At 41.9% G+C, this 22,369-nt stretch overlaps 1 protein-coding gene across 1 annotated transcript in view; it reads left to right on the forward strand.

Annotated features, from left to right (window-relative positions):
- Positions 1–21,379, forward strand: part of FNBP1 (formin binding protein 1) — a gene marked incomplete at its 5' end in the record, with an annotated part of 41,383 nt that extends 20,004 nt beyond the window's left edge. The window contains 8 exons of the mRNA XM_008947097.1: positions 1,240–1,437; positions 2,842–2,994; positions 12,512–12,526; positions 16,269–16,378; positions 18,966–19,098; positions 20,126–20,247; positions 20,661–20,797; positions 21,201–21,379. Of these exons, the coding sequence (XP_008945345.1) occupies positions 1,240–1,437; positions 2,842–2,994; positions 12,512–12,526; positions 16,269–16,378; positions 18,966–19,098; positions 20,126–20,247; positions 20,661–20,797; positions 21,201–21,379 (1,047 nt within the window). The remainder of the gene's footprint in view (positions 1–1,239; positions 1,438–2,841; positions 2,995–12,511; positions 12,527–16,268; positions 16,379–18,965; positions 19,099–20,125; positions 20,248–20,660; positions 20,798–21,200) is intronic.
- Between the last annotated feature and the right edge of the window lie 990 nt (positions 21,380–22,369).

Raw genomic sequence — 22,369 nt, forward strand, 5'->3', positions numbered from 1 at the left:
CATTGCACACAGTATAGAGGCAGCATACAGCTGACTGGCATGTAGTAGCTAGTGCCAAAAGGGAATGTGGCTTTAGTGACACATGTGGAGTTCCCAGCCACTGCCTGCACCAAGGTGACCTTGGGCTGCTCAGTTGGTAGGGAATCCTGAGAGGAACTCCTGCCATTTACTGTAGCTGAGCTCACAAGCACCAGATTCTCAGCTCCTGGCACTGTGATCCCTCAGTTTCTTCAGCCAGGAGGATTTGTTGGGATTGTCCACTAGTGTGCTTACAGCTGCATGCCCAGCAATCCCATACCTTAAATTGGTGTTACGAGGCACTTAAGTTACTTGTTCAGTTACTGAAGTATATTTGCTTTCCTAGTCTGTAAGTTAACAATAATCAGCTCTTAGTCATTTTCACTAGTAGACATGAAGAAGCCTTTGAAGGATGTTTGTGTCAGAATTGTGATTTTTGTGCTGGAAAGGAAACAAAGGGAATGGAAACATTAGTAGGCTGTGGTCAGATGGGGTTGTGCAGCTCAGTGGAAGGCTGGAGAGAGGAGACCTCAATTTACTCTTCCAAAGCATCATCTTTAGTTGATTACAGTGACCTACACTTTAACAGTTATGTATTTTTTATTTTCCTGACTATGATCAGTCCTCTTTTTATCTGTCAGGATCTTGATAATGACTGGTCTCAGTGATACCTCTGCAAAGGGGCTAGAGTTTCATAACAGGAATAATGGACTATTTGGGACTAAAGCTTACCAGCTTTATTTCCATAGATTGATTGTTCATTTATAGCTCTGTTATGAAACGGAGATTGTGGCTGTTTATGTTCCCAGTTGTAATAAATTCTGTCTGACATAAATGGAAACATTTTGCTCCATGTGGGGTGGTGGTTGCTGTGTTGCTTAACTGCATTTATCACTTTAGTATCTGGGAGTATTAAGTGTTACAGATTGGGCTCTCTTGTTTTGGTAGGACACTGTGCTGTGTGTAGGTGGATTTTTGAATACACATCATGATAGGGAAAACAGGTCCAAGAAAAGTGGAGCAGAAGGTGGAGAGCCTTGTATTGAGCCCAGTCTCTGGAAGGGAGTTTGTTCCTGGGAATGAGGCCGGTCCCTGTAAGAGCTGATTCTCACACAGATGAACTTTCTTGTCCTTGTGCTACTTTTTTTTTTCTCTGCCACCAACCTGATGAGAGCCCTGACCTGAGATGTTTACACTTGTACTGTATCTGTCCCATTCCAGGATTCACAGATGGTAATAGAAGCCTTTAAATCGGGGTTCGAGCCTCCAGGAGATATCGACTTTGAGGATTTCACGCAGCCCATGAAGCGAGCTGTCTCAGAATCCAGCCTTTCCAACTCCAGAGGGGAGGGCAAGTCTGAGCCGAAGTTCGGTGGCAAATCCAAGGGCAAGTTATGGCCATTCATCAAGAAAAATAAGGTACTGATTTGCAGACTTGAGCTTAGTGCTAGTATGTGCGTAGTCAGTAACCTCTGCCTTGTCTAGTAATCCTGGCAATTGTGATATTTTAAAGAGTATTTTAGTTTCAGAAAGTTAATAACTGATGTCTTACTACGGTGTTGTGTTGTAGTCTTTGGTTACTTAAGTTTCTTTATAGCTTTAAATTTTTTTCCTTGTATAATTTCTTTAATTATGTTGCAGTATTAATGTTAATTTAACTTTAGTTGTCACGTCTCTGCCATGGTCCATTTCTGTTCCTAACTCAGAAGGAGTTGTATACCACTTACCTAGTGCCATGTGTGCGAACTAACATTGTTACTTTTGGGAAGCTTTAATGTGGCATTACTGTTTTGACACTTCTAAAACTCTCCTTGGCTTTTCATTTGCGTTATCTTTTCAGTCTGTGCACTGGGTTGAGCAGTTGCGTGGCTGGGAACAAGGAGTTGCTGCAGTTCATTCTTCTTAAGCACAACTAATGGAGCATAACTAACTGAGCAGTTGACTTTTTAAAAGACCGTATTAACTTATGTATCCATTAAACCTTTTTCATTCCACTGTCACATTTTACACCATAATGCATGGCAGCCTTTATCTGGGGTTACCAGGACGTGTCAGGGTGACCGGACTGAGTTGGTTTTCAAGTGACACTGATGGAAGCCCAGAGTAGCTTCGTTGTTTTGATCTCAACCTTGCTCTGACCCTTACCAAACCCTGCTGCTAATTGCAGAGTCAAAAAAATACCCTACCTTTTAAAATGGGTCATTCCTGTTGTGCTGGTGTAAGAGAGAACTTGGCTGTCTGGTGCTTACATCAGTGTAGTCAGGAAGCAAAACCCAGGACTAACTCCTGAGCAAATTCATTTGTGAAAGTGAAGTGTGATGCACGTTATACTGAGGTGGGATTTGAAAGCAGGAAGGAATGTGGTTTGTTGTTTTCCAGATAATAGAAACGCTACTGGGCACTAAGGTACCTTCCTTATCTGATCCATTTAAATTCAGGTATTTGAAAGCTCTATCCATATGCATTATTCCGAGCTGTCCACAGAGCAGAACAGGGCAATTTATGGGGATAGTGCTGCATGGAAGAGTCTGCATGAGCTTCCTGTCAAAATACTTTTGCATTACTCTTCTGTTGCATCACTTATTAAATTTCCATTTATCACATTCTTCATTTAACACAACTCTTAAATACTGCTTTTCCCCCCCTCTATTGAACCATGGCCTTTAATATTTAATTATTTAATTGTTTTTTTTCTCTGGATTTCAAATATTGGTTTTGATGCTTATTTTCGTTTTGTGTTTTATCTTTTTATTTTGGTTTTTATTCTGTCACTTCTCCATCTCTTATACGTAGCTTATGTCCCTTTTAACATCCCCCCATCAGCCCCCTCCTCCTCCCCCTGCCTCTGCCTCACCCTCTGCTGTTCCCAACGGCCCCCAGTCTCCCAAGCAGCAAAAGGAACCCCTCTCCCATCGCTTCAACGAGTTCATGACCTCCAAACCCAAAATCCACTGCTTCAGGAGCCTAAAGCGCGGGGTAAGTTCTCCTCTGGATACCTCTCTCTCTTTCTTTCTCTTTTCTTTTTCTTGCGCTTTTATTGCACGTTCTGTTATGTAAAAACTCGTTTTGTTTTGTGAACAAATCCATTGTGTTTTATCATAACATGCAGACAAATTCAAGGAATCCCAACCTATAAAGCCATTTGTAGTCCAAAACCCCAAAACGAAACCACAAAAAGTACAGTCGCTGATGGAAATACCCCTTTGAGGCTTTTTGGGGAGGAGGGATTGTCCAGATTATGGAAGGAAGAGCTGGACATCAAGTAATACTCATGTAGAAGTCAGTCACTAATTTAGTAGCCCTGTGTATGTCTGTGGCAGGGTAGGTTTGGAGGAGCAGCATTCAGAGGTTCACTCTGACCCTGATGCTCTACTTTGTCTACCTTCGTGTGAGAGGTTTTCCTCTCTGCAGGGTGGATTCAGCTCAATGTCTGTCAGGAGGAGGTGAGTAGATTAGGAGGGATTCTAGAAATTCGCTCTTCTGATTTCAGTTGGTGCAAGTTGAAGCATTTCCTGAAATCATCTGACACCTCTTGCAGCAGTAGTGGGAAGATGACTTCCCTGTAGTTCCTGGCCAAGCATGCTCTGTGTGCAGCTTCTGTTCCAGAGGCTTGGCCTCAGCTCCTGCTCCAGGTGCTGCAGCATTAGCTTGCTTAGCAAGCCTGAGTCTGAGGTAAGGAACAGGTGAGGTCTGAAAGATGAGTGGATTCAAGTTGGTCATGAGGTTGTTAGGGTAGATGTGTGCTTTAAGCCAGGGCTGCCATGTGAGTGGAGGCTGGGGGGCGACCAAATTTAATGCTTCCTGCAGCTACCTCAGTTGCAGTTGTCTCTAAATATTTGGGACTGACACTGCTCAAGGACCTTAACCACATCATATATCTTGAAGTTTCAATAAGATAGGCAAGTTTGATTTGATTCTTGTAAAGAGCCCAAGAAATCCTGGTTCCCAACAAGTTTATCAGATCTGCCTTTGGGCCTCCTTGAGAGATGATGTGGGTTAAACAGTTTTTTAAAGTGTCCATAGAAAAATTTAAAATCCTGCCGTGCTCTTTAGCTTTTTTCTAATTTTAAATGTTTTTCACAGTTTTAATTCTTGACAATTTAAATGACAATGAAATACCTTTTGGAAAATATTGAGTGGAAAAAGTATTTGTAATAGCCAGTAATAGCTGCAAATCTTTCAAACTGTGGAGGAAAGATACTGAGTTTGCTAAACTACATGATGAATCACAGCAAAGCCAGGAATAAAAATTTCTAGTTCCATGTTTGGTCCTTGCAGCCTTCCCTACATATATGAGTCCATAGACTGCAAATTTCTGAACTGACTTTCACTTCTCAGTGATAGGACGCACACAGCTTAAAGTCATACTCTGTGTGCAAAAGCTTCATCAGACTTGTAATAGGCAGTAATAGCTGCAAATCTTGCAAACTGTGGAGGAAAGACATTAACTGAATTTGCTAAACTTCGTGATGAATCACAGCAAAGCCAGGAATAAAAATTTCTAGTTCCATGTTTGGTCCTTGCAGCCTTCCCTACATATATGAGTCCATAGACTGCAAATTTCTGAACTGACTTTCACTTCTCAGTGATATGATGCACACAGCTTGAAGTCATACTCTGTGTGCAAAAGCTTTATCAGACTAGTATGCAAGCTCCAAAACTTAGATGAGGGATTCTGGGGCATTAGGGTTTGAGGGGAAACCTCAGAGAGCAGCTGAAGTGCAGTGTGGTAGAGGTTGGTTTGTGCATTGTAGGGTGCAAAGAAGTGGGAAGCCTCTGTGGCTGACCTTGGGGATTCACCTTGGTCTGGATCAAACTGGATCAACATTTTGTGACCCATCTCCACTGTTGTAAGTTCAGTGTCCTGGTCTCCTTTGCTGCTGATAGGGTAGGAAACATGGCCTGAGTTTTCCCAGTTCAGCTTCTCTCTTCCTGACAGCAGTTGTGGCTGTATTGGTAAGCAGATGCTGAAGTGTTTATGTGGATTTAAATGCTCTCACTGGTGGTCTTCATAAGCAGTAAGTAAAATAACAAGTCCCTGAGATAATTTTCCAATTTTCAAAGAAAAAGACAATTTCATCTTCCCAGAAGTTAGCATGTGGCACAGTTGTGCTGAAAAATTGCTGGCCTACCATGGCTTTGACTCTTGGGTTAAGGCCCTTAGAATTATTTCCTCCTATAAAAATTACAGGAAGGAGACACAAGTGTTCAGTATTTTAAAATGCTTTTTTAGAGCAGATTAACAGTGAGGAAGTGTCTACTTTAAAAAGCCCAAATTCTGCTCCAGGGACTGCACTGACATTTAGGGCTGAGGGCTGGAGCTGTATAAAAGTAGAGATGATTTCAGTGGGGAACTTCAGTGGTTAGTTACAGAGAATTGAGAACAGTGCTGTAAACAGTATTTTGTCTCATTTGGTTACAGACAGTACATTAGAAAAAACAGTTTTATACAAAGTGGTTTTCAGTTCTTTATCATGGAGAATTGCCACTTAATGGGACCTTCAGAACCTCAGGTAGTCCCATGTCTGGTGCTTTTCACTGGGGAAGCGGGAAGTTTCTAAGCTGTCCAAAGGCAGATTCTGTAACTGTGCCTCCTTCCCTTGGTTGCAATTGGGCTCAGAGCATCTTTTCTCAGTGGCATTTATGGGGGGAGACAGTCTCTTAGTTGTGGTTCTGCAGCAGCAGAGCTGGAGGATGTGCTCGGTGGTGGCTGGCTTGGTGGCACCCCTACGGCGGGTGGGCGTCTGGCAGCTGTCCTCACACCCAGTGGCACTGAGACACTTTGGAGAGTAAGGCACTGCTGAGGGGGAAGGTTGGTGTTGCAACCTAGTGCTCCAGTAATGCCATTCATTGAGCAGAATATGTCTCATTTGACCTGAAAATACTGGTTTGTAGTTCCCTGGGCACTCACAAGTTTGTATTTCAAATGTACAAATTCTTACTGAGTATTTGGCTGTATAAGCAATTATGACTAAAGGCCTTTAATATTTCCTGAAGAAAGCCAATTATTTTCTGTATTACCTATAGGAAGTCCAAGCAAGTCTCACAAATCCTACATACCATATTGGTTTTAAGTGGTTTCTGTGAAAGGTGAAACAATTTCCTAGAGTCTTCTCTGAAATCCCTCAAATTTCTGCTGATATGTTCATTAAAAATATGCAAGGGAAGGCTGTTGCTAAATCTTCGTTTAAACCTTTCACTATGTTCTCTTTGTATTTCATTTCCTTCCTTTGTTAGCTACCAGGATGTTTGTATGTAAATACTTTTCCTGACTGACTAGCCCACAGGGTTGGAGGCCAGTGTTCAGATCATCGTTTCTTTTTCCACAGGTCCAAATTCAGGCCGGTTTGCTCATGTAGAAATAAGGAGTAGGAGAGACTGCAAAGCTCTGGCAGCTTGCTCTGTCTGATTTGAAAAGTCAAGTTCACATCTCAGAGGTCCTTGGCAATTTGTGCTACACAAATAATCAGACTAAATTATCATGGAAGTGCCATGTGGCCTTCAAAAATAAAATAATTTGAACCGGGCAAAAATAAACCAAGATCCACCCCTAAATCCTGTTAATTTATCAGATGAAAAATGAGTGTTTGACATTTGTTTCAGCTGATGTAGTTGATATGACCTCTTTTATATTCAGTAAAGCCAGATGATAGTGTTAATTTTGCTCTTAGCATATTAAGTTTTATAAGATCTCCTTTTCTCAATTCTAGCAAATCAAAAAGCATCTAAATTTTGCTCAGGAGCATGAGCAGTTGTGGTACAAATACTGAATTATGATGTTATCAAATAAGTCAGGAGGACATAGAGGGGAAGCTGTCCTCTACACAGAAGAACATTTGATCTGTACAGAAGAAGATTGGTGAAGCAGCTTTTGGAAAGGTCGTGCAGGGAGCCAGCAGCCAGTGCAGTGTAACGGGTGTCTGGCTTTGGACACCAAGTGATATCATTTGCTCTGAATATTGTCTCCACGCTGCTGGTTTTGTTCACAGGCAGAACTCCACTCAGCCAGACACCTTGCAGTTAAGGTGACCACGAGGGATTTGAAGTACTTTAGAGTATTCAACCAAATTGTCAAGCAGGTCCTTCCTGGCTTTGCTGATAAAAAAGGAGCTGTTAACTCCTCCAAAAGCCAGGGTAATAATTTGTTTATTTCTGAGGAAACTGGATCATACTCGTTTTTTGTACCAGCTTGAGGAAGAAGTGCCTGAGAAGGAACTACTTCATGTGAAGAAGTAATTCACATTGTAATTGATCCTGGAAACATAAGTGAGTGAATAGATTCTTGTACAGTTCCTCCCTGAAATCTTTGATATCAGAACGTGTCTAGAGAGGCAGTATGGTTTAGTCATTTCCTTATGAAGTTTTAGTTTAGCATCTTATGTTGCATTTGGAAAGAAAAACTACAAAACTCAAGTGGAAAAATCACTGGTGACTGTTAAAATGAGTTATATAATTAATAATGATATGTCCTGTGCCCAGTCTGGTTTTAATTTGGCTTCCAAACCAAAAATGCAGTGAATCTTGTTTTCTTGGAAGGAAGCAGATGCCTCAACAATTTACAACAGATGCAAGGTTAATGTGGAGGTGCCAATACCACTATCAGTGGTCACTGCCAATATGAAATCCTAGTCTGTTTAAAAAGGAAAAAAAAAATAAGTGTTGACTTTTGTCAGTATCTGTGTTTTTCTAATCATATTTTTGTATTTTCCTCAAGAGTTTTTCTTCTAACCTAAGCAGCAGAACTGTCCATTATAGAGAATACCATAGAACTGTTACAGCACTTACCAGGGATCAATCAGAACTAGAAGAAGAGGGGGAAAAAGTCTCTTTTATGCAGTTTCTGAGTGCTGTTCCTAATAACTCTTTAAAAAGGCAGTATAAAAGTAGTATAACACTGGAAATCAACCCTGTCTCTTTAGGGAAGTTAAAGCCAGCAGAGTACAAAAAATGAGGAACCACTTACATAAGTCTTAATTTCATTTATGCTTGCTCTGCTTTTTCTAATTCCATTTTGAGGACATAGAAGACTCGTTATTCTGCTAGTTGATATTAATTTTGTGTTCTTTTGTTTTATTGCTATAGCAGCAGTAACATCAGCACCTTTATTTAAAGGGCAATACTTCTGAACTAACAAAATCCAGGGGTAGAACTTACACCTTTGAATTGCCCTGTGTGGTGGCATTATGTGGACTTGCCTTTTCTCTCTTACCTCGGAGGCTGGGTTGTGGTTAAGCAGAGAGCAGGGGTCTGGGAGCTGGGCTGCAGATATTGCTGTCATTACCTGAGTTCAGACCCTCCAGACGGTTCCAGAATGCTCACGGAGGGACTTTTGTGGTTTCCTTTTCAGTGGAAGTTGTTGACTTCATTACAATGTGATTTTATTTCCATTGCACCAGTTAATGTTTTCCCTCACCATCCCGTCTTGCCTCTGTGCCACCCCATGTAGTCTCCTCCCTTGACACTTCCCTGTTGGTCTGCTAGACTGGTCAGCGCTTTGTTGTTCTGTGAGCATGCAGAAACAGCAAACAAAACAAACCATGCCCCCCTATGTACCTGCTCTGTTCCCTGCCCCTGGGAATACTTGTTGTTCTAACAGAAGTGTGTAAATGTATGCCAAGACCAGGATTTTTTGGTGGGTGGGGTCATTAAAGCCATGGTTTATTCTAGCATCAAGAGGGAATATGTTTTCTGACCTTGCGTGTGTAAGCTAGCATTTAAAAATGTTCTGATTTTTTGAGAATGCTAAACTCTTACTATTAATTCACCTAGTTTCTGGGAAGCTTCCACTTTGCACTTAAAGGCTAGTTAAACGCCAAGCTGTCTTTTGCTGTAGAAGCAGTAAACACAGAGGTGCCGTGCTTGTCTCCACCATAACGGATTTGTTTTCTCTTGCTGACTCACCAGCAGACACAGTCTATTCTAGCACCAAGAGGGAGTATGTTTTCTGACCTTGCGCGTGTAAGCTAGCATTTAAAAATATAAAATGTTCTGATTTTTGAGAATGCTAAACTCTTACTATTAATTCACCTAGTTTCTGGGAAGCTTCCACTTTGCACTTAAAGGCTAGTTAAACGCCAAGCTGTCTTTTGCTGTAGAAGCAGTAAACACAGAGGTGCCGTGCTTGTCTCCACCATAACGGATTTGTTTTCTCTTGCTGACTCACCAGCAGACACAGTCTTTGTATAGTCACAAAGAACTCATGAAGAGGACTTTAGGGACACCCACGTGTGCCATTGAGGCTAGGGAATATGTTGTAAGTCCGCGTATGGTGTGATCAGCCCATACCGTCGCTGCACAGTCGCTAACCCCACTTACAACGCAGTTAGTGTGCTGTGGAAATGTGCTTTGTAAACCAGAAAAGGAAAATTTGGTGGGAGGCAAGTTGCAGCTTGCTGTGCTATGTGCAAGAAAGATCTGTCTGCTAGTCCTGGAAATGCTGAAATTGGCACAATTAAAGCAGCTGGAACTGAAATTCAGAGTGAGTATTACGAACAGGTTCCATGCATTTATTCTAAATTGTTTTATGAATGCAGTCTCGAGCATCGTGACCCAGCCCCTGATTTACTGCAGTGCAGAGGCATGTTCTGTGCCTTGGCTGTGAAGCACTCACTCCATGGAGCTTTCTGACGCTTCCTTGAACTCTGTAATTGTGATAGTTCATGGAATCAAGATATATGATCTCTAAATCTGATGCATGGATAAAGCAGAATATGGGGAAATTGTTTACAGGACCACTAAGAAAGAAAATTACCTCTTGGCTGTATGGAAGTCCAATGATTTATTTCAACCCTGTTTTCTGTAAGTGAGGTTAGTGGCCGTGACTGTCCAATAACACATGGACTTGCTGGCTTTCATGCTCTCTCATGTGTTATTGAAGCTTGTGGCTCTTAGGCTGTTCATTTCTTCCCTGCTAGACTGATTTTAAATTGACAGCTTGAAACAGATTTGCTCGTTTTGAAGCAATGTAATCTATTTGATCATTTAGGAGGGGGGAAATGCCCCTGTTCTCCCGGGAGTGGTGAGCAAGTTTCTAGCTGTGAAAGCTCAACAAAATAGACGAAAGTGTTTGAGTAGACTTAGTGTTTAATGCAGATTTATTTTCAGTCTGCTTATTTTTGTTTATAGAAACTGAATTGCTTTCATGTAAAATTATGAATACATTTCAGAAATGGAAAACTGTGAATATGACTTATTTCAGCATTTCATTGTTTCCAGTCTATTATTTGCTTTGTTATTTGTACTGGTTATAACAATCTGTGATGTATTATTTGGAAATGCTATTAATAAGTTCTCTATTTTTGTCATACTTAACAGCATAAGAATTCGGCAACAGTGTCTATAATCCCTTTCAAATTTGCTGAATTTACAGCAAAAGAATAGTCTTGATGCAGATGATTCTTCGCTGTAGTGTAGTGCCTTTAGAGTGAGTAGTGTTTAGAAACTAGCGCATGTAGCATACACATTTGTGCCTTTTATAGACTGCTTCATAGGTAAATATTTATTCTGCACCATGAGTCTTGTCTGTATACACGTACAAGGATCTCAGTTTGTGCTGATCATGTCTATGCTAAAGTTCACAGGAGCTCTAAAACAATATTGCAAACAAAAGCTGCCTACGCCGAGTCTTCAGCAGCGTTTTTTAGCTCATTCTTTCTCCTTCCTGTGTGATTATTCTCTCAGATGGATTCGGTTTGTTTGCTTTTTTTTAATGGCCTCTTAGCTGAGAGAGTGAATTTCTTCCTTGCGCTGTGATTATTATCATTTGTTTACTTCCTAATGGACTGAACTTCAGAGGGAAGTTTAATTGCTGTGTTGTCACTGAAAGCATCAGTTCACATGGAGTATTTCATTATTTATTTCAAGGCCACACATTTTCATATATGAGCAGTTGGCATATATTGCTGCACAAATCCTGGTAACTACTGGTAATGGTTATTTTTGAAAAATTTGTATTTCTTAAACCGTCTTGTCAGAAACATCACAGAGGTGGAGCCACCTTTAATTTAAATCCAATCCTATAAAACTGTGCTTTTGTTAAAAATGGAGCATCTATTTGAGAGCACCATACCCGGGAGCTGTTGGTAGTTAAATAATGGAGAACTCTCAAGTGGAAAGAGGCTCCAGGTGTCACAGAGCGGAACATTGCTGGGAGTCAGAGGCATTTTCCAACTTCCATGTTTCAGCTCCCTTTAAGACTGAGGATGTGCATTTCTGCACCTACGAGTTCAGTGTGTAGTATGAGCATTTTACAGCTGTCCCCAGAGAGCTGGTAGGACAGGCACAGAGCAGGCTGCTGGAGGAGCCTGGCTGTAGTTTGATTCCCCCTTTAAAGTGTAGTTTAATATCTTGAACAGCAACTAACTTGTGCTCCATGGCACAGAACAGAAAAGCACTGGAGCACTGTTAGTCTCCCTGTCTCTCAGGAAACCACCTGAACTGCAGCTGTCCTGAAGTCTTGCAGAACTGGAAGAGGCTTTGGTCATTTTGGTGGCTGGCTGCCTGGATGGATTTGTTCACCTGGCAGCTCCTGAGACCCTCCAGCACTGCTGAGAGCTGGATGTGCAAGAGGTGGAGTGCAGGGGCAAACCAGGCTGCTGTGCAGGCTCTGTGAGCATACACTGTGTTTTAGTTACTTTTCCAGAGTAACTAAAAGATAATGGTTTGGCTCTGTACCAGGAAGTGTGGTAACCTGTGAAGAATTAGATCATGTATATCGCTTAAGGAGCTCGAATAATGTCTTGCCATGCTGTCATGGAATCAATATGGTCTAAAGAGAAGAGATTTTTTTTTTTCCCTCCCCCCCTGTTCTTGGGCCTGCCCTTGTCTGACTCTATGGCCAAAGTACGTTTGAGACTATTTGTTTTTGAATTCTTGAAGAACGTGGAATGACTACGTGACTGCACAGACAGCTCTGTACGCCATCAGCAGGGGTGTTGCAGGGATGTTGTCCTTTGGACACTGGCCTGAGAGCTGGGAAATCACTGGAGAGCTCTGGAGAACCTGTTGTGCTTTGTGCTGCTGGAGGCCGTGTGCTGTGCCTTGCCCCTGCACTCCGTGTTGGCCGGGTCTTACCCCACTTCTCTTGAGCCCTGAAGTGGCTGATGCTCATGGTGCATTTCAGCACGTTTTTCATCTATGACTTTCATCCATTAGCAACTTGTAAGGGGTTTTTTTGTACTTCAGAGACGTTGCCATAATGAGAAAAAAGCACTGTTGTTGTAGCTGCTGGAAATAAGGCAACTGAGGCCAGATTTTCACAGGCAGTGCAACACTTCTCCATTTCTGGTGAGGACACGGCAGCTGACTGATAACGCTGGTCCATCTTGTGAACTTTTGCACAGATCTGTTAGTGTTACCCATTTTGCCTTCCAACAGCAAGGGGATTATGTGTCATTTTATTGTAACATCAGGCTGAAAAAGTTCCTTTTCTACTGATGCACTGTTGTTTTTTCTTTCTCCCCCCACCCTGTATCTCTCCAATTTTTACATGAAGCTTTCTCTCAAGCTGGTAAGCACATTTACAGCATGCCTGTCCTGTATTTTAATCACAATTTTCTGTGTGTTAATGTGCACTGTGCCACATGTGACATGACACTGAAATTAACTGTTAAATTTGTTTCTTCTTTGTTTGCTTTTTTTGATATTTATCAGATAACTCTGAATACACAGGTCTGGAGTCTAATAGAGGTGATCGGAATTCAGTCTTTCTAATAAGCTGCTAAAAAATTAACTCTAATATGTAGTTTAGTTTTTACTTTTATAATCTAGGGCTATGAAAATGTAGAAAAACAGTATCAAGTAATTCTGCTACTTCATAAATACACATTAAAACACTTCAAGGGGAAAAATAATAAAGGTCTCTGTGGTTGCTGGACCTTCTCCAGAGACAAATGAATCGTTTTGTGTAACATAGCTGCAAAGTTTGCTTTCCATGTCCAGGTATTACTGGAAATACACATCATTATCACCTACATTTTACAGCCCTATGTAGTCCTTCAGAATAACTAATAATGATATTAATTAAAGTTCTGTGAACCTTAACCAACAAGGTTAACTCGATCTGATTTGAATTTGCAAATGGAGAGATATACATATAATATGAATCCTAAATTCCACCTTGGATGCAGCTGGGAAAGTTTCTTGAACTACGGTAAGGTGTTACAGGGAAGGGGTGGACAGATTTGGGAGAGGAAATTGTGCTGAACTCATGCACAAGGTACAGTATTTCTTGAGATAGTCCACACCTTGGTATGCTCCTGACATATTGTCTCCATTCCTTTGCCCTTTGAGAGTCCAGTCACAAGCAGGATGCGACGGGTTTGCTGACCCACTTTGTGCCAGCATCAAAGAGCCACAAATAACTGACAGCAGTGTCTGGGAGCTTCAGAGGATTGGCAGTACTGCCTCAGCTGCATTAGCTTGAGAGTCTTCTCATTCCTCGCCAGTTTGTGCTTTAAGTGCTCTTTTACCTACACATGTTCTTGGGCTATGTCACTGTGGACCTGTTCTGTTCATAGCAGCTTATTTGGAGGAAATGCGCAGGCCACAACAGCTACCTGCTGTAGCTCTGGAGATGCCAGGTCCTGCTCTGTCAACACAATGACTTGCCTGAACTCCATTAGCAATACTGCTTCTCACTGAAGACCTGTGGTAGCTCTGAGGAATGATAAGTGTCTAGCTTATTGCCAAGCCTTGTTCTTCTGGCTGTTGTCAAGCCACTGTCCTAGTAGTCCAACATGTTTATACCAGGGATTTCCATTTGTTGTTCAGCTGGTCACACTGCTAGTGTGTTGCTTAGCTGAGCCAAGCCTTTGTATGTAGGAATAAATCCTCCCAAAATAAATGGTGACCTGGCCTTTCCCTAAGAATTGCACAAATCAGAAAGACGTGCAGAGAGGGCTGAGTCCTGCATGCACCTCAAGGGGAGGAAATCCGCTTGTTTAGAATTTCCTCTCAGATCCTAGATGTACAAGAGCCAAATCTGGGCTGATAAACCTCTGAAACCCAGTGAGCATTGGTCCTGTGATAGCACATCAAAAATAACATGTATTTCCCCCCACCTCACTGTTAAAGCTTTTTTAAAAATGTAGGCAATGGTGACTAAAAATATAGCCCAGGTGTGGTTTAGTTTGAGTGAGATGTCCCCAGCATGTGCAAACATTGCTCCCCGACCCTTTTGGAGGAGGAACTGTAGCTTCTGTTATGATGGGAAATTACTGAGCATGGAATAAAGTCTGAGTGAGATCACCTCTTAGTCTCAGGCATGCATTTCTATGCAACACTAATGCTTTGGTCTGAAGCATTGTGAAAAAACATACTGAATTTAGTCCAGCCTAGAGCTTTTGAATGAAGTAAAAGAATCAGAAAGATAATGGCTTTCCAAATTTGACTACATCTATTACATTATCCTAATGTATGACCAGGGATATTCTCAAGCATCTCTGTCTCTTCTGCTTAGAACCAAGAAGAGTGTGATGTTAGTCTTTCTTGTAACTACTTGTTTATTTACAAAGCTACCTACAGATGCTTTGTCTTAAAAAGATAAGTTTGGCTTCAGTGTATAGATTATCCATAAAATGTTTTGAATCACTACTGTGACATGGGAGTTACTATCAAGCAGAATATTATCATTAAAGAATGAATACAAATAGATCTCTTCTGTACCATGCACAACAAATAATGTGAGCACAACTAGGACTTCATGTGGTTAAGTTTCAGAATGGGTGTACTTTAGTTGCTTTCTTCATTTGTCTTAAATTTGCTTTCTCATTGTCTCATGAAATGGAATTTTAAGTGTATTACTACACAGATGATCCAGGCATAACTAGATACATGTGCCATCTTTTACTGAAAAATCAGTATGGCAGCAATGTCACTAGGTTTGACTGTTCTGGTATTTTGCAGTGGCTAGACCAGGGGAGAAGGTGACCTGTCTGGAGTTGTCCTCCATCCCTCTGACACCCACACACTTTAAACAGCATGTTCTGCAGTTGCAGAAGAAAGAGCACACTGTGCCAGAGCGACTTGCAAGGTCCAACAGGCAGCTTTTGTGGCAGTGTCCGCTAAATCCCACTCTTCAGAGAGAGATTTGACATTTTAGTAAGACTAATACTGTAGCTCTGCTCACAAGCTTTCAGTAAGCTGATGGGCCATTGAATTTGGCTCCTCAGCTTTGTGTTTTTACCCTTTTTTCTCCCATACTCTGATACTTCCCTTTAGAAATGGGACATGGAGTGAGCAGAAGCCGAAACAAGAAAAACCAGTACGAATTCAAGATTATGTACAAGAACCTCATTCCTTTATGATCCAACTAATTAGTATTAATGTGTGTTTGGTGTAGCCCACCCAAACTGTTCCCCTTGCCTGCCTGCAAGACAAAAATAGGTGGTAACTTGAAGAAAACAGTATGGATGTATTTTACGTGTCATTTATCTGCTGTATGAAATTGAGGCAATGGAGAAGAGGCATAAGCAGTTTCAAGGCAGAAAAGGGCCTTTCAAGCAGAATCACACAAAGGTAACACCACTGAGGTCTTCAAGTGTTTTCCTCAGTTATGATTGAAGATGGATTGATTCTATAGCTTTGATATAACTCCTGATTTTTTTTTTTTTTTTTTTTAATGCTAGTACAAGTGAGAGAGGAAAAACTGAGAGAGTTTGACATGGAATGTGGATCCTGGAAAGCATGCCACGTGTTTTTAAATTGTAGGATCCCAGAGGAAGTACTACTGTTACCTTAGTGAATTCAGGAGAGCCCTATATTAACTGTATTGGACCAACACTGAGAATGTGCAGAGCAAGCCAGCAATTAGTAGAGTACATTGGAAGTGTGACTGACATGAGCAGAAGCTAGTAACTGATTTTATGGGGGTGTCGTGTGTAGCAGAGGAAGGCAGGAAGAATCAACTCTCCATGAGAATGGAACTCTGTTAGATAAAATCTGGTAACTACAGATAAAAATAATTTCTCAGCTTTGCCATTGAATTCTGGCATTCTTTAGTTGGTGATCTCCCATAGCCATTTGGTATGGAAGCAGGATGTGGTCCTGGGATGGTATCTAAGGCATCCAGATTCCTGACCATTTGGGGACTGATAACTCTCAGTGCAAATGATAACAATGCTTCAGACCACTGTGATTTTTGCACAGACTTTTTGTGAGCTGTTTTCAAAATGCAATCTTGAAGGATTCTTTCAGGCTCTGATTTTTTTTTCTTCATTTTTTTTTACCCCTCTTCCTTCTGCTCTGTGCAGGGAGCAGGGCCAGAAGACTTCAGCAATCTCCCACCTGAGCAGAGAAGAAAGAAACTTCAGCAGAAAGTCGATGAACTAAACAGAGACATTCAGAAGGAGATGGATCAGAGGTATGTCAAGCCTCTCCAATGAAAAATGAAATCAGTAGTCTTATATAGAACAGAAATAAATATAAGAAAGGGCAAATAAGGCAAGGTTCTAGGTTGGTTTATTGTGCTGTTCCAACAAAAGAAGAAATGGAGTTTACATATGACCAAAACTACGTGAGAGATGCAAGGTTCTCTAAAACTCAGGCTCTGAAATCAGTTACTTCATTTTGGCTGATGTAGATCAGAGCTGGGGCAAAAGCTGGCTTTGTCTGTTCCATTTTCCCACTTCCATGTAATGCATGTCCTGCCTTTGGAACAGTGAGAACAGCAGATTCTAGTGTAAGAATGGGAATGATCTAAGTGTAGCAGCTGGAGACAGTTTCATCTTCTTTCACCGCTCTCCTGCAAAAGCTCCAGAAAGCAACACCAGAAAGCCAGACAAAGGTTACTATTAGCTGCACTAAGTTTGTTTCTTGATGTGAGCTGTTCTTGAGGCTGTTCTTTGGAAAAGAATAAGGTGCAGATAGAGCCCAAGTCAGAGTGATGGGCATGGGCAGATCCCAACAGGGAGGGACTGTTAAGGGCTTGTTGACATGGTCAGAAGTGCTGATTGATTGGCACTCACCTTAAGACGCTCTGATTTGTAGTTTATATTTCCTGGAAGCAGAAAGATAATGACTCTTCTGCTTTTTGTGGATGTTTTTTCTACAAGGCTGGATTTATCATTCTGAGTGAGAATAAGGCTATTTTAGTTACAGTTTTTTCTATTGCTTCTGGCAACCTGTATGTGTTGCTTAGTGTTTGTTCACATTCTGCAGCTGCATTAAAGATTTGGCATGTTCTGTTTGCAAGAGACAGGACTTCACTGAATGATTTTAGGACTTATCCTCTCTGGTATTACTCTATTCCAAAACACTGCTTTGTGTTTGTATACATGTGTCTGCATTTTCTGCCAGCTTGCTTTAAAGAACTTGTTTTATTTTCTCTAGTAACAGAAACTTTCTTCTGTATATCATGAGTAAGAAAGGAAGACTACAAATGGTTGTATGATTTCTCATTGACTTGTTTTTGTCCTCTGTGGCATTTTACATTTATCTCTGTACAGATTTTCCTTTTTGCTCTGTATTGATTCTGATATAACCCAATGTTAAAATTGGATATGAAGTCAGAGCAGAATTAAGTTATTTTAAATAAAGATAGTATATGATTGAGGAAGTAGCACCAGTAGTTAAATAAGAGTTAAAAAAATACTAATAATCATGACTCATGTGTTTGCAATATTGTCCCTTAGTGCTTTAACCACAGAGCAGTCCCACTTCCTTACCACCCACACTTTTTCCCATTTTCTATCCACACAAAGCAAAGGCAGGCACAGGATTGCAATTGTCAAGAGTTTGGTGGGAAACTCTAAACTATAAAGAGTGTTAACTTGAGTCGTGGGACTCGCATTAACCTTTCTCCCCCCAGCTAATGCCTAGAGGAAAGCTGAATAGCTGTGCCAGTAATACAGGAAATCAACTTCTAAGTCCACCCTTCTCTAAGCTCTGAAATGTTCATCATCATGCAGATAAATTGTGGAGGGTTTTTTTTTCTCTCTCTGTAAGTTCAGCCTCAGCTCGACTCGGGTCAAAGGCAGCACGCTGCTGTCTGTGAGAGCTCTGTAGGCTTTGCTGAGGGAGCTCCTGGAGGCATGTGCTGTGTTAGTCTTGGCCTTGTGATACCACATTCATCATAGCAGGCCCTGAAATTAGCATCTCTGAAACTCTGGGCACTTGGCATCTGAGCTGATAGGAAACACAGCCCCCAGAAGAGTGTAGTGAAAATGCTGTATAACTCACCAGGATGGAAGGGCACGTGATGTGATCTAAGGTCCATCTGTCACTGTGCTGTGACAAATGCAAACCATCTGGATTTAGCTTTGTGGTGTGAAATAAATATATTAAAAATTACTTGTGTTCCAAAAGACAAACTGCAACAGGCAGGGTGAGAATTTCTGGTTAGCACTTGATTTTTATTATTAATATATCCAGGTCCAGCTCTTTGTCCTAGTTTCTCAACTGAATTTCAGCCCATGATGGATAATGATGCAACTGTTTGTCTGTGCCCCCAATACTGGGATGATGTTCATCTCAAAAGTTGAAGCTGGCAGTTGTTGCAATGGTTGTGAGATTTTTTTTTTTATTCCCCCCCGCCCAGGGTTAGCAAATACTAAATAAAAGAATATGTCAGACTAGAAGTCAGTACCAAATTCCTCCTTATGCTTTGCAAAAGGCCACTGTCCAAGAATTTGGTTGTTTTTTCTGCTAGGATTCCTCAAGTGGGGCACATGGAGCTTGAATCATTTGGTCTAAACGTGCCGTGTGTGTACTGACAGCACATCTCTGGTGTAGCCTCATGATCCTCTGGTGAGGCTCCTCCTGCCAGCCCTGCTCACATAAAGAGCCCTCAGATGCCTGTGGAGTGAGGAGCTGCGTTTAATGTTGGGGCTTGAAGAGTTTGGCTTCTGTACTGGCAGTTCATTATCCTTTAGTTTGCTCTCATTTAGAGAAAGGCATTTGCCCCCAGCCACACTGACACTTACATGCTTTATTTTTCTTTTGTCCCTCAGAGATGCCTTAACGAAAATGAAAGATGTGTATATCAAGAATCCACAGATGGGAGATGCAGCCAGCGTGGACCAGAGATTAGCAGAACTTGGACAGAACATTGAGAAGTTACGATTAGAAGTTCAGAAGTTTGAGGTATGGGAAGAGACATTTCCATAAAAAGCAGCTGAGCATATACTCAGTTCTAAGCAGGTGCTTCATTGCTTTTCCAGATGTATTGGTGCATTTTCCTACCATGTATAGGTAAGTGCTACTTAAGCACTTGTATTAATTGAGATCTTTGAGCCTGTTTATGTAACATAAACATGCACCATCTCTTGTATCAGCCAGCAGTCCTGTTCTTTAGTTTGCCACAGAGAACAAATTCTGCTAAGTGGAGGATAAGAGAAAATGTAGAGCTCTCTGGACTGCCCAGAGGGGTTCAGATGCTTAATTAATTGACTAATTTGAAGCATCGTGTTACAAGTGTCTGTAGAAATCAGAGGAACATAAATGCAAAGCACCATTTATGGTCTTAACAGCAAGACAGAAGAAATATATTTTAAGGAATAGTCAGCCATTAACAGGAGGCTTCTTAGAGATAAAAAATCTCAAGAGAATAAGGAGTTTTTGGGATGTATGAAGCTGTTTAAATTGCACGAGAAGGATTATAGGGCTGAGAAAAGACTTCACTCTGTAAATTATATGTACATAAAAAGATATAGCCTGTTAATTTTAGATGATTCTTACAGTTTTTGGCTTTGCTATGCATTTGAAAATGAGTGGGTTGTTTCGTTCTCCCCAGCTCAAGTTGTTGTGCAGTCTCAGAGCTTCCTGTGTTTCTGGTGCTGGTGAGACTGCTGTAAGCTCCACGCATCTTCTTGCTTGTTTGTGGCTAGAGCAGCATCTCCCAACAGCTGCTGTGAACTCTTCTCCTGCATCACAGTGTTCTTGGCAGGCAGTGTCAAAAAAGAACCGAGTTTCCACTGGGTGTGTTTTTGGGCCAGAAAGATTCAATACACACTTGAGGTAGAGATTCTTTTCTCCTTGACAACTGCAACCAGAGGAAGATTTAAATATGCTTACCACAGTTTTAGTGCCATCGTCTGGATGTCAGGGTGACACAGCCGAGTAAAAGCACCACACGTCCCCGGCGAGAGGTGCGTGACTGTCTCTCTTGCAGGGCTGGCTGGCAGAGGTGGAGGGCAGGTTGCCCACGCGGCCCGAGCAGGCCCGGCGGCAGAGCGGCCTCTACGACGCCCAGAACGCGCCCACGGTGAACAGCTGCGCGCAGGACCGCGAGAGGTACAGTATCTGGAGAGAGCTGCCCCTCAGCCTGGGGGCTGGCCATGCTTTCCCTGGCCTGTTAGTCAGGGAAACTAGCTCTGCAGTGCTCAGAAACTTGCCCTGTATCCAGACTACACGCAGGCACTCTGAAGCGTTTGGCACGCTGATTGGACACGCAAGATAAATGCAGATGTAGGCACACGATCCCAGCTTGAAGAGCTACGTTTCCAAATATGATGAAATGTGAAATAGCCCCACAGGCAGTGCTGTGAAGGGGAGTGAGGCTGGTGTGGTTCTTTACTTTTGATAGGAAAAATGGCTGGTCTCACCCATCACGTTGTGATAGCTGTCAAGTATCTGGTCACCAGGTTATTCTCCTTGCTCCAGAGACTGGTTGCTATAGTTGCTGTGTATTTTCCTCTCTTGAGCAGCCCGGATGGCAGTTACACAGAAGAGCAGAGTCAGGAGACTGAGATGAAAGTACCTGCAACGGATTTTGATGATGAATTTGACGATGAAGAACCACTACCCACCATAGGAACATGCAAAGCACTCTATACATTTGAAGGTATCACTCAAACTTTACTCTGAATTCCCTTACTGTTTTCTTTTGCTGTATGCCCAGTACAAGTTGGGAAACCTTCATTTAACCCCTGCAGTGCTTAAATAGACAAAGAAAGGGCAAGGGAGGCTCTTGCATGATGCTGTGTTGTGCAGAGGCACTAAGGCAGTGATTGTCTCCTGTTATGCAGGGACTCTACGAGGAAAGAAACCAAGACTGATGTCAGGATCATATTCATTGGTTCTTTGTGTACACACTTGTCTCCAGAATAACGTGCTCTTGTTCTCATGGCTAGTGATGCAACGAGGTTTGCATCAGCACGTCGTCAGCGTGCCCTGAGCACCCCCCATTGCATCTGTGGTTCCCATTGTCCAGGATGGTCTCAACTCCCTGTGACTGTGTCTTTCAGGTCAGAATGAAGGAACAATTTCTGTAGCAGAAGGAGAAATGCTGTATGTAATAGAAGAAGACAAAGGTGACGGGTGGACACGAATCCGAAGGAATGAAGATGAGGAGGGCTATGTCCCTACGTCATATGTTGAAGTCTATTTGGACAAAAATGCCAAAGGTGCTATGACTTATATTTAATACTATTATTATTACTTTATTTGCTTTCACAGAGATATCCAACCCTGAAACTGCTCTGTGTTGCAGATAGAGCCTTTTAAAAGTCTGTACAATGCCACAAAGTGCATTATTTCGTACGTGGACTAATATGGCTTGTTTTACTGCAAAACGTGCTTTTTATCAATCAGAGGAGGATAGTGTGGTAGACTGTGGAGGGGAAACACAGCCTTCCCCAGGCACTGCTTGTGCAACTGTCTCTGCCCTTGCACGCCTGACCTAGTGCAGGAAACACAAAGCCCTTGGGCATAACCTGGGCTCTCTTCAGGTACCCAGGTGGCATCTCGGACATACTCCCAAGTCACCTGTTCAACCCAGTCTGTTTCAGTGGAATGTTATATAGGGAATACTAGACTGCTGGTTTGGGTCTTGTGTGGTAGTGTTCAGAGCCCAGTGTGTTCTGTGGACCTTTTGGATGGAAACCTTGTCATCAGTTAGTGTGTTTGGAAAGGAAAGGAGAGATCTTGACAAAATGTGTCTGCACAGCACTCCGTGGTCCTTGATAAATTGGTAAAACACCAAAATGGTTTCAGAAAATGGTCTTTTGGGCATATTTGCTGTTTCAGATGAAACAGTTATTTCAGATGACCATAACTAATGGTTTAATCTTTTGCTCGCACATGACTGGTGGAGGTGATTCAGAGTTTAGACTCTGAAATCATCTGTTTTGTTGTTGCTTTTAATTCCTCACAAATAGGTCTAAGTGGTGCTCCGGGGGAATCCTGGCTAGAATATCTGCTAGCACCATGAATGCCTGGTGATGGAATACACTGAGCAATCAAGATTTTAGTCCTGTTTCAAATCAGAATGTGTTTGAAGTCCACTGTTAAATAACTTGTGGGCTTTTTCAGTCACGTAATCCTTCAGACTATTGTTGTTTCCTAGACCTTTAAAGCTCTTGGTGTGAAACAAGCTGCCTCATCCAATTCAAAAGAAAACTGAACCATTCTCACT

The sequence above is a fragment of the Merops nubicus genome, unplaced genomic scaffold (genome assembly GCF_000691845.1).
Source record: "Merops nubicus isolate BGI_N331 unplaced genomic scaffold, ASM69184v1 scaffold2939, whole genome shotgun sequence".
Taxonomy (NCBI): domain Eukaryota; kingdom Metazoa; phylum Chordata; class Aves; order Coraciiformes; family Meropidae; genus Merops; species Merops nubicus.